The sequence below is a fragment of the Periplaneta americana genome, chromosome 9 (genome assembly GCF_040183065.1).
Source record: "Periplaneta americana isolate PAMFEO1 chromosome 9, P.americana_PAMFEO1_priV1, whole genome shotgun sequence".
Taxonomy (NCBI): Eukaryota; Metazoa; Arthropoda; class Insecta; order Blattodea; family Blattidae; genus Periplaneta; species Periplaneta americana.
Window position 1 is genome coordinate 18,328,892 of NC_091125.1, and position 19,531 is coordinate 18,348,422.

At 34.9% G+C, this 19,531-nt stretch overlaps 1 protein-coding gene across 5 annotated transcripts in view; it reads left to right on the forward strand.

The window, feature by feature from the left end:
* Window positions 1–5,694, forward strand: part of LOC138705807 (vacuolar protein sorting-associated protein 52 homolog) — a 53,549-nt gene extending 47,855 nt beyond the window's left edge. For all 5 annotated transcript variants that reach the window (XR_011333794.1, XR_011333795.1, XR_011333793.1 and 2 more), the window contains one exon: window positions 409–5,694. Coding sequence is in view for 1 of the 5 variants with exons in the window: in XM_069834464.1 (XP_069690565.1) it covers window positions 409–656 (248 nt within the window). In the remaining 4 variants the exon portion in view is untranslated. The remainder of the gene's footprint in view (window positions 1–408) is intronic.
* The last annotated feature ends 13,837 nt before the right edge of the window (window positions 5,695–19,531 follow it).

The following is a 19,531-nucleotide window of genomic DNA, read 5'->3' on the forward strand; positions in this document are numbered from 1 at the left end:
TGCCATCCAAATTTAGAACAAAATGGCATTGTATAATTAATAAGAAATAATCGTTCTTTACATTCCACCACGTCAATTTCTATTATATACACATATAACTAAATACTAAAACTTTAAAATTAGTTTTTTTTCGAAACTTTCTGAAATGGACCTTGATCGTTATTCCTGTGTACCCTTCAAATGTTAACAGAAAATGAGAGAATTGAAATTCCGATGATAGGATTTGGTGACACAAAGCATAGACCTATACAACAAGAGGTATGCCACCTATTTCTGAATCCTCTCATTTTTCCTGATGAGTGATGACTGGAACTTGAGAGCTCAAAATTTAGTAAACATAGCCAGTCCTAATGACTGTATATTTTGCAAAATGTTCTGAAAGGTTAAAAGTTTATATCTTCTTTCCAGAAAAAGCATTGGCACTTGTTCAGTCTTTCTCTGCGGGATGGAAACGATCTTTGGAGGAGTTGAATCGAGAGATCCTGGCTTCATTTCCCAATTTGGTGACTGGTTCCTCACTTCTGCAGTTGGCTCTCACCCAGTTGGTACAGTACTATCACCGTTTCCAAAAATTATTAACAGCAAATGCTCGTGCGCAGCTGACGAATATTCATCACATGAAGGTGGAGCTAAAGAAATACAAGACAAATTTCTGAATATATATTATGGCTGCTGTGATAGGTAAATGAGGGAATAGTTTCATGAAGAGCTTAATATATTTAAGTTAGGAATATTTTACTTTTTTAAATTAATATATTTAAATATTTGTTAGATCTGAATTGTGTATATATAGTCACTGTTTAATTAATCATATATGAACAATTAATGTGTTGATATAATTTTTGTTTTAGTGTTTGAATGCTAGATATCCATTCACAGTAATGTGGTTCAGATGTTATTTATGAACTATTTACAAAAATGTGAACAAGATTTAAAATTGGAATCATATCATAGTTGAGCATTCTTCTCAAATCACGTGCGACAATCATACTGCTTTTGTGGTGCTTCAGTTTGTAGAAGTTGTACCAGTTAGTGTCTGCAATGTTTGAACATGAGAGAGACAACAAGACATTAAACATTTCGTCTTATTTCATATGAAAAACTAATCGCAAGATCTGTGCTAAAATGCTTAAGCAGTTAAAACATGAATGGGTGGGAGGGGAGAACAGAGAATATTTTTTAACAAGATGGAACAAACACGACAGCCTCCTCCTACATTGGCAAATATCGAACTTCGTTGTACTTGACAAACTTGAATCAAACATAGCGCCTATAATGCACAATGCTAATACCAACTGTATTAAATGAATGTAGTGTAGCAAGTTTTTAACAACATATGCAGGATGTAAAAAGAAAGTTACAAGCCTTGGTGGTAGGTAAGTGCATACTACGTGATCATATTTTGTTAAAGGAACCCATGTCCAGAAACACTTTGTTTACATGCTAGCATCTCTGAAATGTGGAAGAAAACATAGGCAGTACAGATCACAAAAACTAGGAAAGAAGTTGAAAAGGCAATTGAAATACTGTAAGTAAACATTATTTTAATCAACTACAGAAGATGCTCCAAATGGCTGCCACCAACTTCGATACATTTTGTGCATCTCCTGGTTATGTCATGTCGAACTCTTGGAAATATTCTTGGCATATCTCGGATGACTCCAGCTGCTACCTGAATTCGTGCCATAAGATCTTGTTGTGTCTCCATGGGAGTCTCGGTTTCCATGTACAAAGAAATCCAATGGTGTCAGGTCAGGTGAGCGAGGGGGCCAGACTTTTGGGGATGGGTCTCTGGACATGGGTGCAATTTTAATTTCAATTGTCTTTTTTACTGTACTTCTTTCCTAGTTTTTGTGATCCATACTGCCTATATTCTCCTCCACATTTCAGAGATGTTAGCATGTAAACAAAGTGTTTCCAGACATGAGTTTATTAACAAAATATGATCACGTAGTATGCACTTACCTACCACCGAGCCTTGTAGCATGTATTTTTTTACACCCAGTATAGTGGAGGGGTATAAGTTCATATATCCTAGTCCGTAAGATTTTAAATGAAGGAACAGCATGACTACTGAGCATGTACAGCTTATGAGTGAGAGGTGTTTTGTCTGAATCTGTGGCAGAGAGCCTGTGCAAAGTCACCATTTCAAGATGTATGACGTAACTCTGTAACTTGTCTCAGGTCGGTTCTACAACAAGTGTTCTAATAAACTTTTTTGTTCCTAATAAGATAAAGAATAAAAAGGGTAAGGGTATATTGTTTATACCTTTCATAATTTCTGCGATATTGCTGAATGTGTGGAAACTAATTTAATTATCATCATACTCGTTGTCATCATCATTTTCAGGGATTAAGCCTTGCATGGCCAGTTCCAAATGTCATGAATTAGAATTGTTGTACCCACCTCTTCTTAAGTCGGCCAACATATCTTCTATCCTTATAATTTAATGTTAATTTCATAATGCGGTGTTCCTGTATCTGACCTCCATATTCCTTCCAGCATTTCTGTATTGGTGTATATTTTTATTTGTTGATTTGCAGATATTGAGTTCTCTCCTGATATTCTTGTTCCTGTTCTTGTCTAGTAGAGTATATCCGGCAACATTTCTTAAAAATCTCATTTCTTCGGCCTCAATTTTTCTTTCCTTATTCTTGCTTAATTCCATAATTCTGAACTTCACTTTAACTGCCATTAATTCATACAGTTTTAGTTTAGTTTCCTTTCCAGTATTCTTAAGTTATCTTTTTATTGTGCCATACACATAATTAAATGTAATTTCTTGAATACCCCACGCACTTTTCTTTCCAAAATATACAAGTAAAAAATACGGGTACTTGGCTTATTCTAAGTAAAGTTGGCAACATTGCCCAATTTTCCTCCTGCGGAACTCCTAAGGTGATAGTACATACCACTAACTTTCCACGTGAGTATGTCAGTATTGTTAACATTGTTAATTGGGATTTGAATTAGCAGTACAGGTGTCAGAATCAAGTTCAAGTGTGATAAATGTATAGTTTGTGCGTCTTATATTTTCAATTCTCAAAATCAGTACCATCTTAACCAAACTCTTCAACCAGATCATAGAGGGTGATACTATTCCACAAGAATGGACCTTATCATATATAAGTACAATATACAAAGAGGAACCCAATGAATTATCGAGGTATCAATGTCTTGGCATCAGTGAGTAGGATACTCAGTAAAATAATCAAGATATGATTGGAGTCTTTAATACAAAATGAGATATCCAAAGAGCAAGCTGGATTTACAACAGACAAGTCCTGTGTAGACCATATATTTACAATTAGACAGATGATGGAAAGAATGTTAACCAAAGGAAAAGAGATACATTTTATCTTCATTGATCTAGAAAAGGCATATGACACAGTACCAGTTAATCGACTTTGGACTGCCCTACAAAAAACTGCAGTCCCAAATCCTCTCATAGACCTCATAAGGAGAATGTATAAGTATATAGTATGTGTCAAAATGGGGGAAAATCTATCAGCAGAATTTTGTACTACAGAAGGTTTGAGGCAAGGGTGTGGAATGTTACCAACTTTATTTAAAATCTTCCTAGAGAATGCCTCGAAGAAATGGAATGACTCATGCAGAGGTATGGGCATCAATATTAATAACCATATGTTGCATACCTTGCTATTTGCCGACGACCAGGTAATAGTAGGACAAGATGAGTAAGATATTGAGTATATGTTCCGCAAGCTTGTAAGTGAGTATAGACTACACGAATTGAAAGTGAGTTTTATGAAGACAAAATATATGGTTGTTGGAGGGAAAGGAGAGGACTTGGTTGTATATGGTGTAACAATTAAGAATGTCAGCCAGTTTAAATATTCAGGATCAATTATAGATAGTTCTGGTACTTGTGAAAAGGACAATAACTAGAAAAGAGAAAAATAACTAGATCCTTGAATGGTATCCTTTGGAACAGAGAAATGACAAAAGCAACTAAGAAATGTATCTTGAAAACAGTGGTAGAGAGTGTCCTTATATATGGGTCAGAGTTTTTGACTTTGAATGACAGATGGAGGAAAAAGTTGGAGAGCACTGAGATGGATGGGTTACGTCGAAGTATGAGAGTGTCTCGGTTGCAGCATGTAAGAAATGATTTTATTAGAGCAGAGATGGAAGCAAGAGAAATTGTAGTAAACAGGACTGAAAAACGGATACTGCAGTGGTATGGTCATGTACAAAGAATGGAGGAGGAGAGATGGCCCAGACGGATAATTCATTGGTCCCCCACAAGGACAGAAGGAAAAGAGGAAGAACTCGTTTAAGTTGGTGTGGTAGTGTGAAAAAAGTTATTAAATTCGACTTAGAAGGTGGACAGTGGAATGATAGATCCTTATGGTGAACAGGAATTAGAAGCAATCATTGAAAAGTGGATAGCTGAATTAAGAAGAAAATCAGTACCACTAAAGTATGAGATTGTGATCCTTTACTTACAGCAAAAATCTTAAAATGATCAAAGATCCGGAGGAACATGGAAATCGTAATGCATGCTAATAATGTTTCAGGATATCATGTTAAGATTAAGGCTGGTATTCATAGTCGACACTTTCGATTGAAGTGTCCTTTGGAAGACGCAAAGTATCACTTTTCCGTTGCACAGTCGACACTTTGGTGCAAAGGAACACTTTTAATGAAAGTGTAGTTCCGACCACACTTTGAGCCGAAAGTGACACTTTGTAGAAAAATGGCGTACGTCTAGGAAGTTGTCGATTATTAGAACGTGAGGAAGAGATGGCACAATGTGGACAATGTACAAAAGCGCTACATTAGGGATATGCCTAAAGACAATCCCGTGGAATTTTATAATGATATAGAATTTTAAAAACTGTTCCAATCTGATAAAGAAACTTATTGAGATTGCTTATATTTTCGATGACTGGTTGACAAAAACGAATAATAGAGGTTTGCCAGTGCCTCCAATAATACAGTTATTGACTGCATTAAAATTCTATGCTACAGATATGTACCATACATTAATATATATAATATTATAGTTCAGATATTTCTGTAGTAACATTCGTATATTTATAACCTCAATTCGATGAAGTGATATGTAGGTACATATGCCTATATAATCTATTTTTTTTTATTACTGAAACGAATTTGTTAACTTAAATAATATTAAACTAACTTCAATCTAATGTAGGCATAACTATAAATTAGCATTGAGAGATCTCAAGTGCCTGCCTTCTAAGCAGATTCCATAATTACTCGTATATTGGGTTTAAAATGATTTTGATTTTTGTTGACTACCTGTATTTTGAGATAAGATTTATCTTGATGTTGATATAACCATTACTGTTTTGATACCGGTAATATATATTTTCACGCCGGTAAGCAATACATCTACTGTCTCTAGTTCATGTGCAGTCATAACCTCACCATGAAAAGAGATCTCATACTATTAGGCCTATTTTATTATGCATTGTAGAAACATTTGGCATTCAAAATATTCCTGAAGAGCAGGCAATAATGGAAACGAGAGAGAGAAAATGGTAATAGTAATAATAATAATAATAATAATAATAGCAGTAGTAATGTGTTTATTTCATTCTTTTTTTACTTTTATTCACTATTCACGAAAAGACAAAAATGAAAATAAAGGAAATAACATGATATATCAATGAAGGAGATACATACAAAACCTAACTTAACGATATAAATTATATATATATATATATATATATATATATACAAAACTTTACCTACTCAATCCAACTTAACCTAACTATATAAACTAATAGAAGATATGTACAAAATCTAACCAAACTATATAAATCAGTGGAACGGATACATACAAAATTAAACTTAGCGACATAAATCAATGAACAAGATATGTACAGAACCCAATCTAACTATATAAATTAATGGATCAGCTATGTACTGTACAAAACCTAACCTAATTTCACCAGCAGTATCACTATTTAATAAAATGTTATATATCTGAACTGACTGAAATAATCTAAACTATCGTCAACAAAACTAGAAACTGAAATAAAACAACTTTAAATATATATTTTCTTTCTCGCGCGATCAATTAGGCTCCCAATTCAAATCACAAGCATTGTAATTTGTAGGTTATACGTCATTAATTTGTTATTGTTTATTCACTTGTTTTGAAAGGCATTGTGGGACTTCTGTTACCAACCAAATTGTAACTCTACACTTTGCTGGCGTAAAGTGACACTTTGTGAAGTGCACTTCTTCAGTCGTCTATGAATACCAATAATATGAAAGAGCCACTTTCGTCAAAAGTGTTACTTTGCAAAGTGGTGATATAAAGTGTCGACTATGAATACCAGCCTAACACGACAGCTGACATGTGTGCAGTGTGTGTATGCATAAGATGGGTTTGAAATGCGTCCTATTCCAGTACAAAATATATTAATTTATTAACTGAACTGTATTTGTGTTTTAATTTGTCGTGAATACATTTTTTTCGAAGTTCAATTTTTTAAATTTGTGTTTGTTTTATTTTTATTTTTTTGCCTTTCAAAAGTGGGGTGTGCAGCTTATGCGAGTACTTGAAGTATTCGAGAAAATATGATAAATGTATTTATAATGTCTTCCTTGTATGGCTCTTATGGTTGTGATAAGGACACCTTTATCTTACAGTACGATTATTTAGTCCTGGCAGTCGCCAGCAGTGTGTGTCTGGGTCAGGCGAGTCCATTTAGTTATGCCAAGGGATGTTTGGGTTAGTCAGTCGCTTGTCTTCAGAGCGATCGGATGTCATGTGTGCGGTATAGCGGTATGTTTCTAGTACAGTTAAGCTTAACTGCATTCCTTTACTGACCACTCACTCTTATCTCTACTCCTATTACTTCCCCTCTTTTGCCTCGTCGAGCTGTCAGGACTAAATAATCAGTCTGTACATCTTTTCTTCTTTCTCAATATTTTTCAATCTGCCATCAATTAAATTTTTGCAAATATATTATTATTGTTATTATTATTATTATTATCATCATCATTATCATCATCATCACTACTATTAAATGTTGCGTTATACCTTTTTGTTTCATTATAATCCATAATGTGATTTTATTAAAATTATCAAAAGTTTCTTTAAAATCTATAAAAACCATACATGTTATGTTAAACTCTGATTTTAATTATTTGATTGTGAATATGCATTCTGCATAAACTCTGCATTTTCAGAATCTGTCTTGAACTTCTAAAGTAGTATATTAATATCTATTATTATTTCCAAGTAGTTTATTTTATTATTGTCGCATATGTTTTATAATACAACATATTATATACAAAATGCTGATTCCTCTGTAGTTGTTATATTTATATCTGTGCCTTTTTTTTCAGTTAGGTATATGACCGAATTTTAAGATATGTTTAATAGATTTAATGTGCGGTAGGCCTACTTTAATTAGTTGCAAGCATATTTAATTAGATCATTATTAATATTATCGGCACCAGGGAAGTCTTATAAAGTATAAACTATTTGACGGATTTTGTTCATATTCAGTATTCACAAATCAGTTTATCTTAGAATGATGAACGTGAATTACAATCATTTTAGCAAAGAAATTAATAGATATTTATTTGAAATAAATAATGGAATAAAAAGGCAGTCAACACGAAATTGACTGCATTTTTTATTTTTCTTCTTGTATGAGATGAAATAAATAAAATAGCTGCCATGTTTGTCCCCAGACATTTTTTTAATGAAATATTGGCTTTGAATAGACTAGTTTTACACATAACAGCACTCATCAAAGGAAAGGGATCTGTACCCCATTTCTAGTAGTTAACAAGTCACAGGTATTGATGTGCATTTCAAAATTATGCACTTCTCAGAGGTTACAATCACGGTTCAGTGATGGTGGTGTCCACTTCAATTACGGAGTCCATGTAGTTTCCTATAACATTGTCGAAATTCTCCTATCTGAGGGTGTTGCAACCCTCCAAGTCTGATAATGAGCGGTACTTGTACAATTGTCTGAGCAGACTTCTGGACGTATCCCTTTAGTTTGCTCTTCTCAACTGTGTTTCCAGTTGCTCATCTTCCATCCGTAAATCTTGACGATTCTTCTCAGTCCTTTTTATTTTTGTTGAAGTTATTGCATCCTTAGCTTATTAACCCATGTTGGCCTTCACTTTCACGCCTTCTGTCGAAAATTGTTATCATTGTTAAGACCAGTAAAATATATTTAGTAACAATTTGTATCACCATGGTACAGTAGATGCCCTTGATTTGGGACAATGCTCAGCTATTATCTGTGTGTGTGTGTGTGTGTGTGTGTGTGTATTTGTGTGTGCGAGTGTGCATGCATTTTAAAATTTTAACAGAGCTGCTGCTGTTTTAACAAAGCTAAAATGCAGTACTTAAGGAGTTAGGTACAGCTTTTTTCTTCAAAATTCAAAATGGTGGCAATTCACTGTACAGTGATGAAGCATTTCCCTCTAACTCGTAAACTTGTTAACTTTTTCATGTTCTCTCCCTTTTATTTTATTGCTGAAACCCATGTTTACAATATCATGCTCTTTCAACTACAGTCCTTAATAAATAATTTTTTTTTTTTTGTGTTAGAAGAAAATACTGATATTTGACCATATTTTAAATGAATTTATTTTTTTATCACACAATCTATCAAAGGTAGAGAAGTGATTCTGCATCATATTGTAGATATGACATGCATAAATACATATAAAACATTTCATCACAGTGTTGGATAGTTTTTGAGTTATGAGGGAAACGCTTCATCATTGCACAGTGAACTGCCACCATTTTGAATTTTGAAGAAAAAAAATGTAAATATTTTTTTAAAATCTAAAAGTATTTTTTTCATATAGCAGAAGGACAGTGCTTTACATATACTAATTTTCATTATTGTACAAGATACAGTAATGGAGGAAAAACATGTTGAATATTTCCAAAATGTTATTGCTGTAAGCTGTACCTAACCCCTTAACCAAAGAAGTGAGCTGGAAGTATCCCTCAGTGCACAGATGCATAATATTAATAAAGAATGACTGGTAGAATGCTAGTGTAATTAGGCAAACATTCCAGTTTAAATAATTTTACATGCAGTGTAAAAATGAAATATGAACATGAAAAAACGAATAAAGAAACCTCAATAAAAAGTAGTTTACATTTTCTTCTAAGTTTTCATGTAAAATTTCACCCTCGGGTCTAGGGGAGATGGCGGTGCGCAATTTCCAATCACTATATTGAGGAGCGTTTTTGCAAAAGTCGATAGATGCAGAAATTTTCTAAAGTGAGTTACATATGGATATTGTATGTTTTCTATCTCCGGAATGAATCTTTGAAATCAGATTTACCAAAACTTGATTCATGCTGTATGTAGAGACTACCAAACCTTCCAGATTTTTTCAAAACTCGATAGATCCTGTCACTTAATGTAATTTCTGTAAAGTCTTGATTTCTGCATCTATCGACTTTTGCAAAAATGCTCCTCAATTGTGCACCAATATACCTGGGTTAAATCCCAAATCTCTCCGCAGTGCACATGTCACTGTTGATAGTAATTCATCCATCGGATGGAGATGTTAAGACTGGCGGCCCCCTTGGTGCTATTCGATAGGAGTGGACTATGTGCTGGCACCGGGTTTCCCCTTCTTCCTTCCTCATTATCATAATCATCATCACCACCCATACCCTACACTACACTTACACATACACTCACCCTAGTACTCGACATAACTCTTCACAGATATACATCATGCACAACGTGGCCCGCCGAAGTGGTGTGCAACTTGAAAATGGGTCACAGTCCTGCCATCTATCCGCAATATGCGGAACGCGAATCACGCAAGTGAAGTGGGTAGGCATTAGGTACACATACATTTTCTGAAAATGTTGTATACATTGTGTGTACCGGTACGTGTGTGTCTAATGCCTACCCTCTTCACTTAACGTGATTCGGGTTCCACATACTGCAGATAGATGGCAGGACTGTGACCCATTTTTTTTTTCAAGTTGCACACCACTTCGGCAGACCATGTTATGCATGATGTGTATCTGTGAAGAGTTATGTCGTGTTTTTAGGTGAGTGTGTGTGTGTAAGTGTTCGTGTAAGTGTATTGTAGAGAATGGGTGAGGAAGGGAGAAGGGGAAACCTGGTGCTGGCTTGTAGCCTACTTCTGTCGAATAACACCAGGCTTAATATCCCAATCCGATGGATGAATCACTATCAACAGTGACATATGCACTGCAGAGAGATTTGGGATTTAACCCAGGAATATTGGTGCTCAGTGTAGTGATTAATACACAGTATATTTTATTGTAACAAAGGATTGGTTTTGTGTGGAATAAAAAATCATTTCAGTACGGAAAAACGAATATAACGTCTAGTAGTTCAGTTGGGAATGGCTACAGACTCAATTGGGTCGTGAGTGTTTCTCGTTGCCAAAACTTTCAGAATGGCCCCAAGGTGTACTCAACCTCCTATCAAACTGAGTAACAGATCCTTCCTGGGGATAAAAGGCGGTTGGAGCGTGGTGCCAACCACACAACTTCGTTATAGTGCCGAGGTCATGAAGGCATGGAGATTTAGTTCTAAGCTATTATCTTTTATATAAAGAAATGAATTGTTTATTTGAATATTCTGGTACACTATCTATTCACATGGAAGTAATAACTTGGACAACTTTTAATTGATTTTATCCATTACTCGTATCTAACCTGGTCTTTATTTCACCGTCCTTAGCAACCTAAACAATTACTTCATTCACAGCAGTGAATTAAAAGTTTTTAAATCACTCTCTCCTTGACAACATTAGCACAGCAATAAAATTCATACATTCATTCATTAATAGACATCTCTGTAATTTTAAAATGGAGCTTTAACAAATTTTCAAGTTGGTACGTTCACAGATTCTCCCTACAACAAATAAACGCACTACAAGTGATAAACAAGTGCAAGGACGTTAATATCAGTTGTGTGCAGACTCGCAGGATGTCGATAAATAAACTGGAGTGAAGTTAACTTCTTCACAAACAACACATTACAAAGAAAAGGGCTACAATTTAAAATTAAACTTAGACGTTAGTAATGGATAAAACCTGTGGTCTTCAGGTAAAGGGGAATATGTCAAAATTTGGCCAAAATGAGTTATATATACTGTTATAATCCTGAAAGCATGTTCTTTGGTTGGGTAAAGGGAAACAAGAGATATCTCTATTAGAAATTGTTAAATCCACGTGTATAAAAGGACACAGAACTTTAATGTAATAATTTGGTTTGGGTAAAAGGAAATATGTAAACTTATTTCCTTAAGCACAGTTTCGTGGCATTAAATTGTAATTTCTAAATTAGAGCTCATAAGTATGTTGTGTTGGCACTTCCTAAATAGTAGTAAAATTTTTGTTAGTTGTGAATTAAGATTTCGCAAAGGACTTGTAATATCACAGCACTCTGTTCTATGCGTCTTGGCAATTCTTCATCAAGAGGTAAGTGATAGTATACCTATTGTAAGCAATATTGAACTGAAATAAATGAGAAAATATAGATTTTAAAATCAGATCAAGCTCGGACAGAAAAAAGAAAGAAAATAAGTGGAATGTCTATCGATCATCCACATGATTGGATGCAACTTGTCAGAGGAACAGGGAGAAAGAAACCAATTAAAGTGATAAAAATGAAGCAAATTTTTACCAGTGTTCTGATTTCTTCAAAGATGCCTTGCAAATGAAGGAGAAGAATGATAACGGCGAAAAGTTTATGTGGAAAAATGTGAAATGGCATCGATTTATTCAAGAAAATGGGATTATGATGTATAGAGAGTCTTTGGACGCAGCAGCACCTTTCAAAATTATGACTCTTGGACAAAGAACACAGGCAAGAAATTTATTTAATTCAATTGTATTCAGAACCACTAGCTGTTTTTTGCAGCTAGAATGACAAGTTGTTTCAAAGCCAATTATCAGAGAAGATGATAGGGAATCCCAACCTGAGACAAGTTGTCTAAGCACTCTAGTGCTGCTTCGCCATGAGAAGCTGCATGCATGCACTGAGTGTTAATGTACATTGTACGAATCTATTTGGCTAAAGTAAAGACACATTAACATACGTCATCGTATGATCAAGTCTTGTTTGTAACTCTTAAGACAGTTGTCCTTTCAATGTGTCCATTTGCACACTATTGTCGGAAAGATTTCTGAGACCTTTTATTAGAGCAAGACTGGCTTAACGTCATCTTTGCTGGTTTCGTAACACTGCCATCAATTTGCATGTGTTCGTTCACAGCTAAGTGTTGCGTCACCCCGAGTTAGATAGTCAGTAGTCAGTCAGTAGTTGAACCATTGCTAGCAAGACATCATGAACTCGACAAGAAGGCTTTATCCTTCTGCGAGGAAGAAGTTTAGACTTTGCATCTGATGTCACCATGGCTTCAGAAGAGGAAGACCCATCACCAAAACGTAGAGGCAACAAGCCAACAATATTGTATCTGTATGTATCCTTTAAGGTTCTTCCAACTTACAATCGTAATGAACCTTGTTTTGTTGTGAACTAGACTTCAGTTACTAGAAGTGCAAATTTCTAATAATTTACGAATAACCACAAGTCATTTCCAAGTAGGAATCCTGTATGAAGTTCCTTGTAATCCTACTGTTCTACAATAGTGGTGTTAGAATCCTGATAGTGTAACATAGTAGAATAATAAGGAGGTGATGAACGTAAATAATTCTTAACTCGAACCCATCTGCCATCCTTGTGGAATAATAGACCAGGAGAACACGACAAATTTGGTTTTCAGAAGTGGGATATAACCCGCTTTTTTCTTGGAGATAAATACATGATTTTTCTGAGGTCCTCACAAGCACATGGGTTATTTGTAAGTTATAAAGATTCTATACATTTAAAGTAAGGTAATGAAAATATTTTTAATTTAATAAGGAATAGGAAGAGTTGGATGTCTCTGAACGAAAATTTTAGTTTTCTAGACATGTGGGGTTTCTCGATATTTTGGTTCAATTTACCCATGCTAGTATACTATATCACGCTTTTGGTGTAAGCTCAAACGATGGATCTTAATGTACACGTTGGAGTGACGATCAATTATAAAAGAAGCAGTGATGCTATATCAGAGAGAATTGAAGCATGCATTGTCATTGAGGTGTGCATACTGGAGTAATGATAAAAGCAAAGATAGGACGATAAAAGCGACGAAAAAGAAAAATTTCATTTTCTTCGCTCTTATCATTCATAATAGGATCTCTGACACACACACACACACACACACACACACTCACACATACCGAGATTCTATATATAAACAAGCAAACCTCCGGAAGTTGCAGAGGGTACAAAGACTTATAATTAATATAAAGATGGCTAAGGCCTATAGAACTATCTCTTTGAAGCCTCCTGTGTGATGGTCAGTGTGCCACCAATAGGAGTGAATGGTAATAGAAGAAAAAGTGCAGGTCTACAAAGAAAAACACCACATAGAGAGATCTGATTATGATCTCCCACTACCTGTTGACTGGCCACACCCAGCACAACAGACGAAAATATATGAAATAAATGGCTCAACATCATACCAGGTAGATATCTTCACGGACGGCAGCAAAATTGAAGACAAAGTTGTGCAGGAGTAACAATATGTGTAAATAGAACTCTGACAAAGAAATTTAAGTACAGACTATATCAAAATTGCTCAAACAATCAAGCCGAGGCCATTTTGAAGTCCCTGGAACAACTACAATCTCTCCTCAACTGTACTAACAACAACAAAAGAGGAGCCATTCACACTGATAGCAAGGTGACGCTTGCCTCACTGAAAAACACTGTTATACATAGCCCAATAATAGAAGTAATTCGAAAGGACATTCGCCAACTTAAGGATCTCAACTGGACAATTCACTTTGGATGGGTAAAGGCACATATTGGTATAGAAGGCAATGAATTGGCAGACAGACTTGCCAAAGAAGCAGCCAAAGATAGTGAACTAGCTATAATCTATAACAGGAAAACTGTAACATCAGTCATCACTGAACTGGGAAAGAATGTCTTGAAAAGTGGCAGAGTCAATGGAAAAACACACAGAAAGGTGTCCATGCAAATCATTCTTTCCAACAATAGAACAACGATTAACTCAAAATCTTCATATCACCAGAGTTCACAAGCTTACCTTCATAGGTTTAAACTAGATTAGAAGTTGTGTAATAACCATAATTGATTTTTATCGTCTATTTATTGTGGAAATTTAAAGTTACATTATATATATATATATATATATATATATATGGTGTGAATGTTAAACATTTGATGGTACCACTGACAGCAGATTCAGATTTTTAAATACTGTTCAATTTGTACCTCCGAGTATTTCTAAAAAAAAAAAAAAAAAAATTCAAAGTGGAGTTGTTTGCCTCACAATTATACATAACTACAGATGTGGACTAGACTAAATATAATTATTTGCATACTTTGGTCTATTTATTTTTAAAATGGAATACATAATTCATGATCTGTGATAAAAAAAAATATTATACATCTTGATTACACAACTTTAAACACTGTATCACTTCGGAATATGTATGATAAGAACTTTCTTGTGTTAAATATTAACGTACCTTGTTAACATGTTTCGACCTATTTTCGGTCATCTTCGGAACAACGACCAGTTCTGAAGATGACCGAAAATAGGTCGAAACATGTTAACAAGGTACGTTAATATTTAACACAAGAAAGTTTTTATCATACATATTCCGAAAAAATATTAATATTTTATATGGATTTCTGTTGCCTTTGTGAGAATTTCAAGTCTCTTTCGAATAGTGTTTATAATATTTCTGCAAGACTTCTGAATTTAAGTATCTCAGTGGCAAATTGGTATCATATTATCACAGTCTACTATATACAGTCACGAAGCTTGAGTTTTGAGGGTGCTAGAAACAATAGACTGTGATGGTACTATTTTGCATTGCCTGTAATGAGGCGATATTAGCGATCCTAGTGGTGAGCAACTATCTAATGTTTGCAACTGTATATACTAGACTGTGGTATTATTATTCTATGAGCCCAACTTGAGTGGTAATACTGAATTTCTTTAATCTCTTCTTGACACACAGTCGGACAATATCTAGTGAGATTACTGTTGATAAAAATCAAGCAGCCTAACAGTAATGTAATACATAATTGCTTCATAAAATGTACGTTATATCAATTTCGTCAGAAAACTTAAAAATACGTTCTTTTTAAATATAAAATATGAAAACGACAATATTTAAATTTCCTTGTGGTCGGTTGACTACTTTTAAAATAAGATCGAAAGTTCTCAACCAAAGTACTATCAATTTTCTTATTTACAGCGACTGTACTACAGCACAGTCTAGTATAGCTTTGTGACTGTATACCTATACTAGACTGTGGCTACAGCTTCTACTCACTAACGCTTGATCCATTTTTTTCATTTTCTATGGAATTCGTGTTCATTGCTCAACACATAACAATGCAGATGACATATTGAACCGCCATCATGATTTTTGATTTCAATTAAAGCAAGCAAAGATCAAAGCAAAGATAGCGTTTTATGGAGGGTATGTGTATTGAGGAGCTCGGTTCGATACCCATGGGACAACCAGGATGAACCTCTTCCCACTCTGAGGTGAGCTTTTTAAGTTATTTTATGATTCTTGCTTGAAAACTGCAACAATAAGTAGGGAATAAAAAAAATTACGTTTTGTAGCGTCAATGGCAATTCTAGGGATAAATCTGTATATTGAGGGCTGATAATTACGCCTCAATTGGACAGGCACATTTAAAAACACTACTGAATGTGCGAACCAATTAAAAACTTATTGTGGAGAATGAAGTTTTGTGGTTTTGATACATTAAACTTTCTTATGACCATCCTTCCTTACCAGTAAATACAACAGAAATAGTATAATGCAGCGCTTCTGAAAGTTTGGAATTCTGTGAATCATAAATTGTATTTAAATAGTATTTTAAATTTGGAGAATACTGAAAAATGTGTACAAAAATCACGAAAATACGAATCAATAAAAATATGAAACCTCACCAATAATAATTATTATGATATAATCGTAATATTACAAAATAAATATTAATTATTATATTTCATTATTATTAATACTATTAAAGATCTAAAAAGAAATATAACATTTATCAGCTTCATGTCTGGATTCTGTGCGTATTTGTCTATGAAAACAAATTACATTATTTACTACTACTGCTGCTCTGCTGCTACACATTTGTTGAAGTAAGTTTAACTGTAGAATTGAAACTATGTTAATAATGCACATACTCGTATATTGTCAAAAACTTGCATTTTCAATTTAGTGTAGGCTACGTGTATATCTTAATATTTACATAAAATACAGAAAATAATAATTCTAACAATAATGAAACTTGAAAATCCTCCCATACCACACATGAGACTGTTATCAGATTTGCGTTGCGTTAATTCATGATCAAATGAAATTGAGAAATATATTAATATTACAAATGAATAGCACACTTTAGAAAGGAACTAAGTCAAAATTTGCTAGTTTTCAGGAGAGCAAAGAAACTTATTTTCATGAATAGGCTAAATACGAGTGTATCAACTGGATGTTAGAGATACAGAGAAAGGTTTGACTAAGTTCCTTTCTTTGCAAATCAATATTTGGACCATGCTAGAACAAACTTTATAAAGTAATTACATAATAAAAATATGATCATTTGGTCCAGGCAGCATCCGTTTTTGCACAAGAATAAATCCTTCAACATGTTTCTGAATTGAACTTGTATCTAAATAATAAAATACGATAATTTTAGTCAATGGAGCATATTCCTTTAACATGTTTCTAAATCAAACTTGGATACTATCCTTAATAAATCACTCCAAACCAATTTCAATAGCATGGATTGTGTAACCTATTAAGATAATTTTTTGTAATTTATGCATAATAATAATAATAATAATAATAAAGTAGACCTGGGTAGCGCAGTCCGTATAGCGCTGGTCTTCTGTGCTCGAGGTTGCGGATTCGATCCCGGTCCAGGTCGATGGCATTTAAGTGTTCTTAAATGCGACACGCTCATGTCAGTAGATTTACTGGCTTGTAAAAGAACTCCTGCGGGACAAAATTCCGGCACACCAGCGACGCTGATATAACCTCAGCATTTGCGAGTGTCGTTAAATAAACCATAATTTAATAATAATATAATAATAATAATAATAATAATAATAATAATAAAAAGCAAAATAAAAATGGACTAAGTCTTCAGAATTCCAAGTTTGTAGAACTGCAATGGAAAAAGTTTGAGAAGCACTAGCATAATGTATTACATTAGGTTTATAGTTATTATTAAGGCACTCCGGTCCACTATATAACGTCATTGCTCCGGATAGCTGAAAATGGTGAAATTTTTTATTTTATTTTTTTTATTTTATGGATTCATGTTCTTTAAACTCCTCTTTTGAATGATATATGCTGGATGTGTGTTTTCCCATTCTAAATAGTTTTAATAATCGTTTAAACAAAACGTTACATGGACGTGCCTGTCTGGGTTTTCACATTTCACAGATTTGAACTGTTACATATTTGAATAGCCCGCTTATGCAGGGATTTCTTTAGAATATTTATAGTAATAACGAGGAATGCGCACAAATGTGCAGATTGTATAGTTATTGTGTGGTTATTCTTCGCTGTAGTCTTTCAGAGACCTTGTACTGTTGGGACATACAGTGAAATGGTAGCAGCGACAATGTTTCTCACACAGATTGCACACACACTGTTCTGTTGGCTCTTGGAATCTTGCTTTGTGCATAGCTTGTGGTGGAATCCGTGGACTGTTAGTCTTATCAGGGCACTGCGCAGCTCGCAGTTTGGTCCTGTCCAATTTCTATCTATCATGGGATCCTTGCGAAGAACTCCTGCGAGATCTCTTCTCTTTTCTTTCTTCGTTCGAGTAAGAGCTCTTCTGCTCATTCTGAAGATGGCAGGAGCAGTTGTGTTCGAACATCCTCGATGAAGAAGGTTTCCTGGGCAAGGTCGTAAGCTAGTCGTGATGGTGTATATATTGATATTTCCAGAGCTGTTTGTAGAAATCTGGCTTTAACTGCTTCCAAGTTTTCCAGAGTTTTTGGATGAATATGGCGAAATTAGATTTATGCTGTATTGAGAATCAGGGATATTTTTGCACTGAAAAGAGTCATTGCAGTATCCAGCGACAGTTTCTGTAGCTGACTTACCTCGTAAAAAAAACTTTCGTTGCTGTTGTTGTCCTTTCCTTTGCATGTATGTTGAAGCATGTTCCGCTTGTCTGGAAAGTTACCCCAAGGTATTTGAAGGTGTTCATGAACTGCAGTTTTTTCCCATTGAGTACAATAGATTCACTTCCTGCTATTTGCCCCTCTTTTCTGAATACCATCTGCATGGTCTTTGTTTCGTTGGCTTCCAGGCTGTTGATGTGTGCCCATTCACTCAGGGTGTCCAGTGTCGCTTGTAGTTCGTTTTTATCACTTGATCCTAGTATCATGTTGTCGGTGTAGGTACATGTACAGTGAGGCTGGCGTGTCTTGCAGTGCTTTGGCGATATCAGATGTGAATATGTTGAACAGGAGAGGGCTGAGGGGGTCCCCTTGTAGATCACTGTTCATCTGAGTTATTTCTCTTGATGTTGTTATAGAATCACTTATATGAACTTTGTTTTCTGTCAGAATATTTCTGATTAGGATCATACTGGGTTCGTCATTTCCTGTGAATTTTCCTGTCGACAAAATCGAATGCCTTCTTATAAGCTACGAACACAGCATATAGTTTTCATTTTGGTCTCCTTATGGCACTTGTTATGTCGTCTATAAGGTTCCCGATTGTGTGTAAAGTCGACCTGCCTTTGTGGAAGCCGAGTTGCTGGTCTGGAATTTGATGGTCGATTTGTTCGGTCAGTCTTTCCGTTAGAATCTTTGTGAAGACCTTGAAGAAGGTGTTCTCTAGGGCGATGCCTCAATATGAGTCGACGCTATCAGTGGATCCTTTTCCCTTGTACAAGAACTTTATTTGCGAGATCTTCCACTGGTCGGGGATGTCTCCCATTTCTAGGTTGAAGATTTTTGACCATAGATTCGTCATTAACATGCTGGTGTCCTGTATGTGCTTATTGAATAATTTGTCAAGGCTGGCAGCCTTGCATTTCTTTAAGGCTGTTACCGTTTTTGTTACTTCCTCTTCTGAGATTCTATTATACTCTTTGCTCGACTTGTTTAAGGCTCTTGTTAAGGGTGGAATTCGTCCAGTTTTGTTGAGGATGCTTTCAAAGTGCTCTTCCCATTTCTCCATTGGTATTGTATTCAGTATCTTTTCTTTTGTTTCAATGGGGTCCACCTTTGCCTCCTCGGCTTCTTTTCTTCCTTCTCTTTCTAAGTATTCATTTTTTCTCGGCTTGATCATATTCTTGTATTCCTTTCGAACCTTGAAGTATTCCTTCATGTGTTCAGATGTTTGACTTGTCTTCATGGCGTGGAGAAGTTCTAGTACTCTCTTGTGCTTCTGGTAGCAGTCGT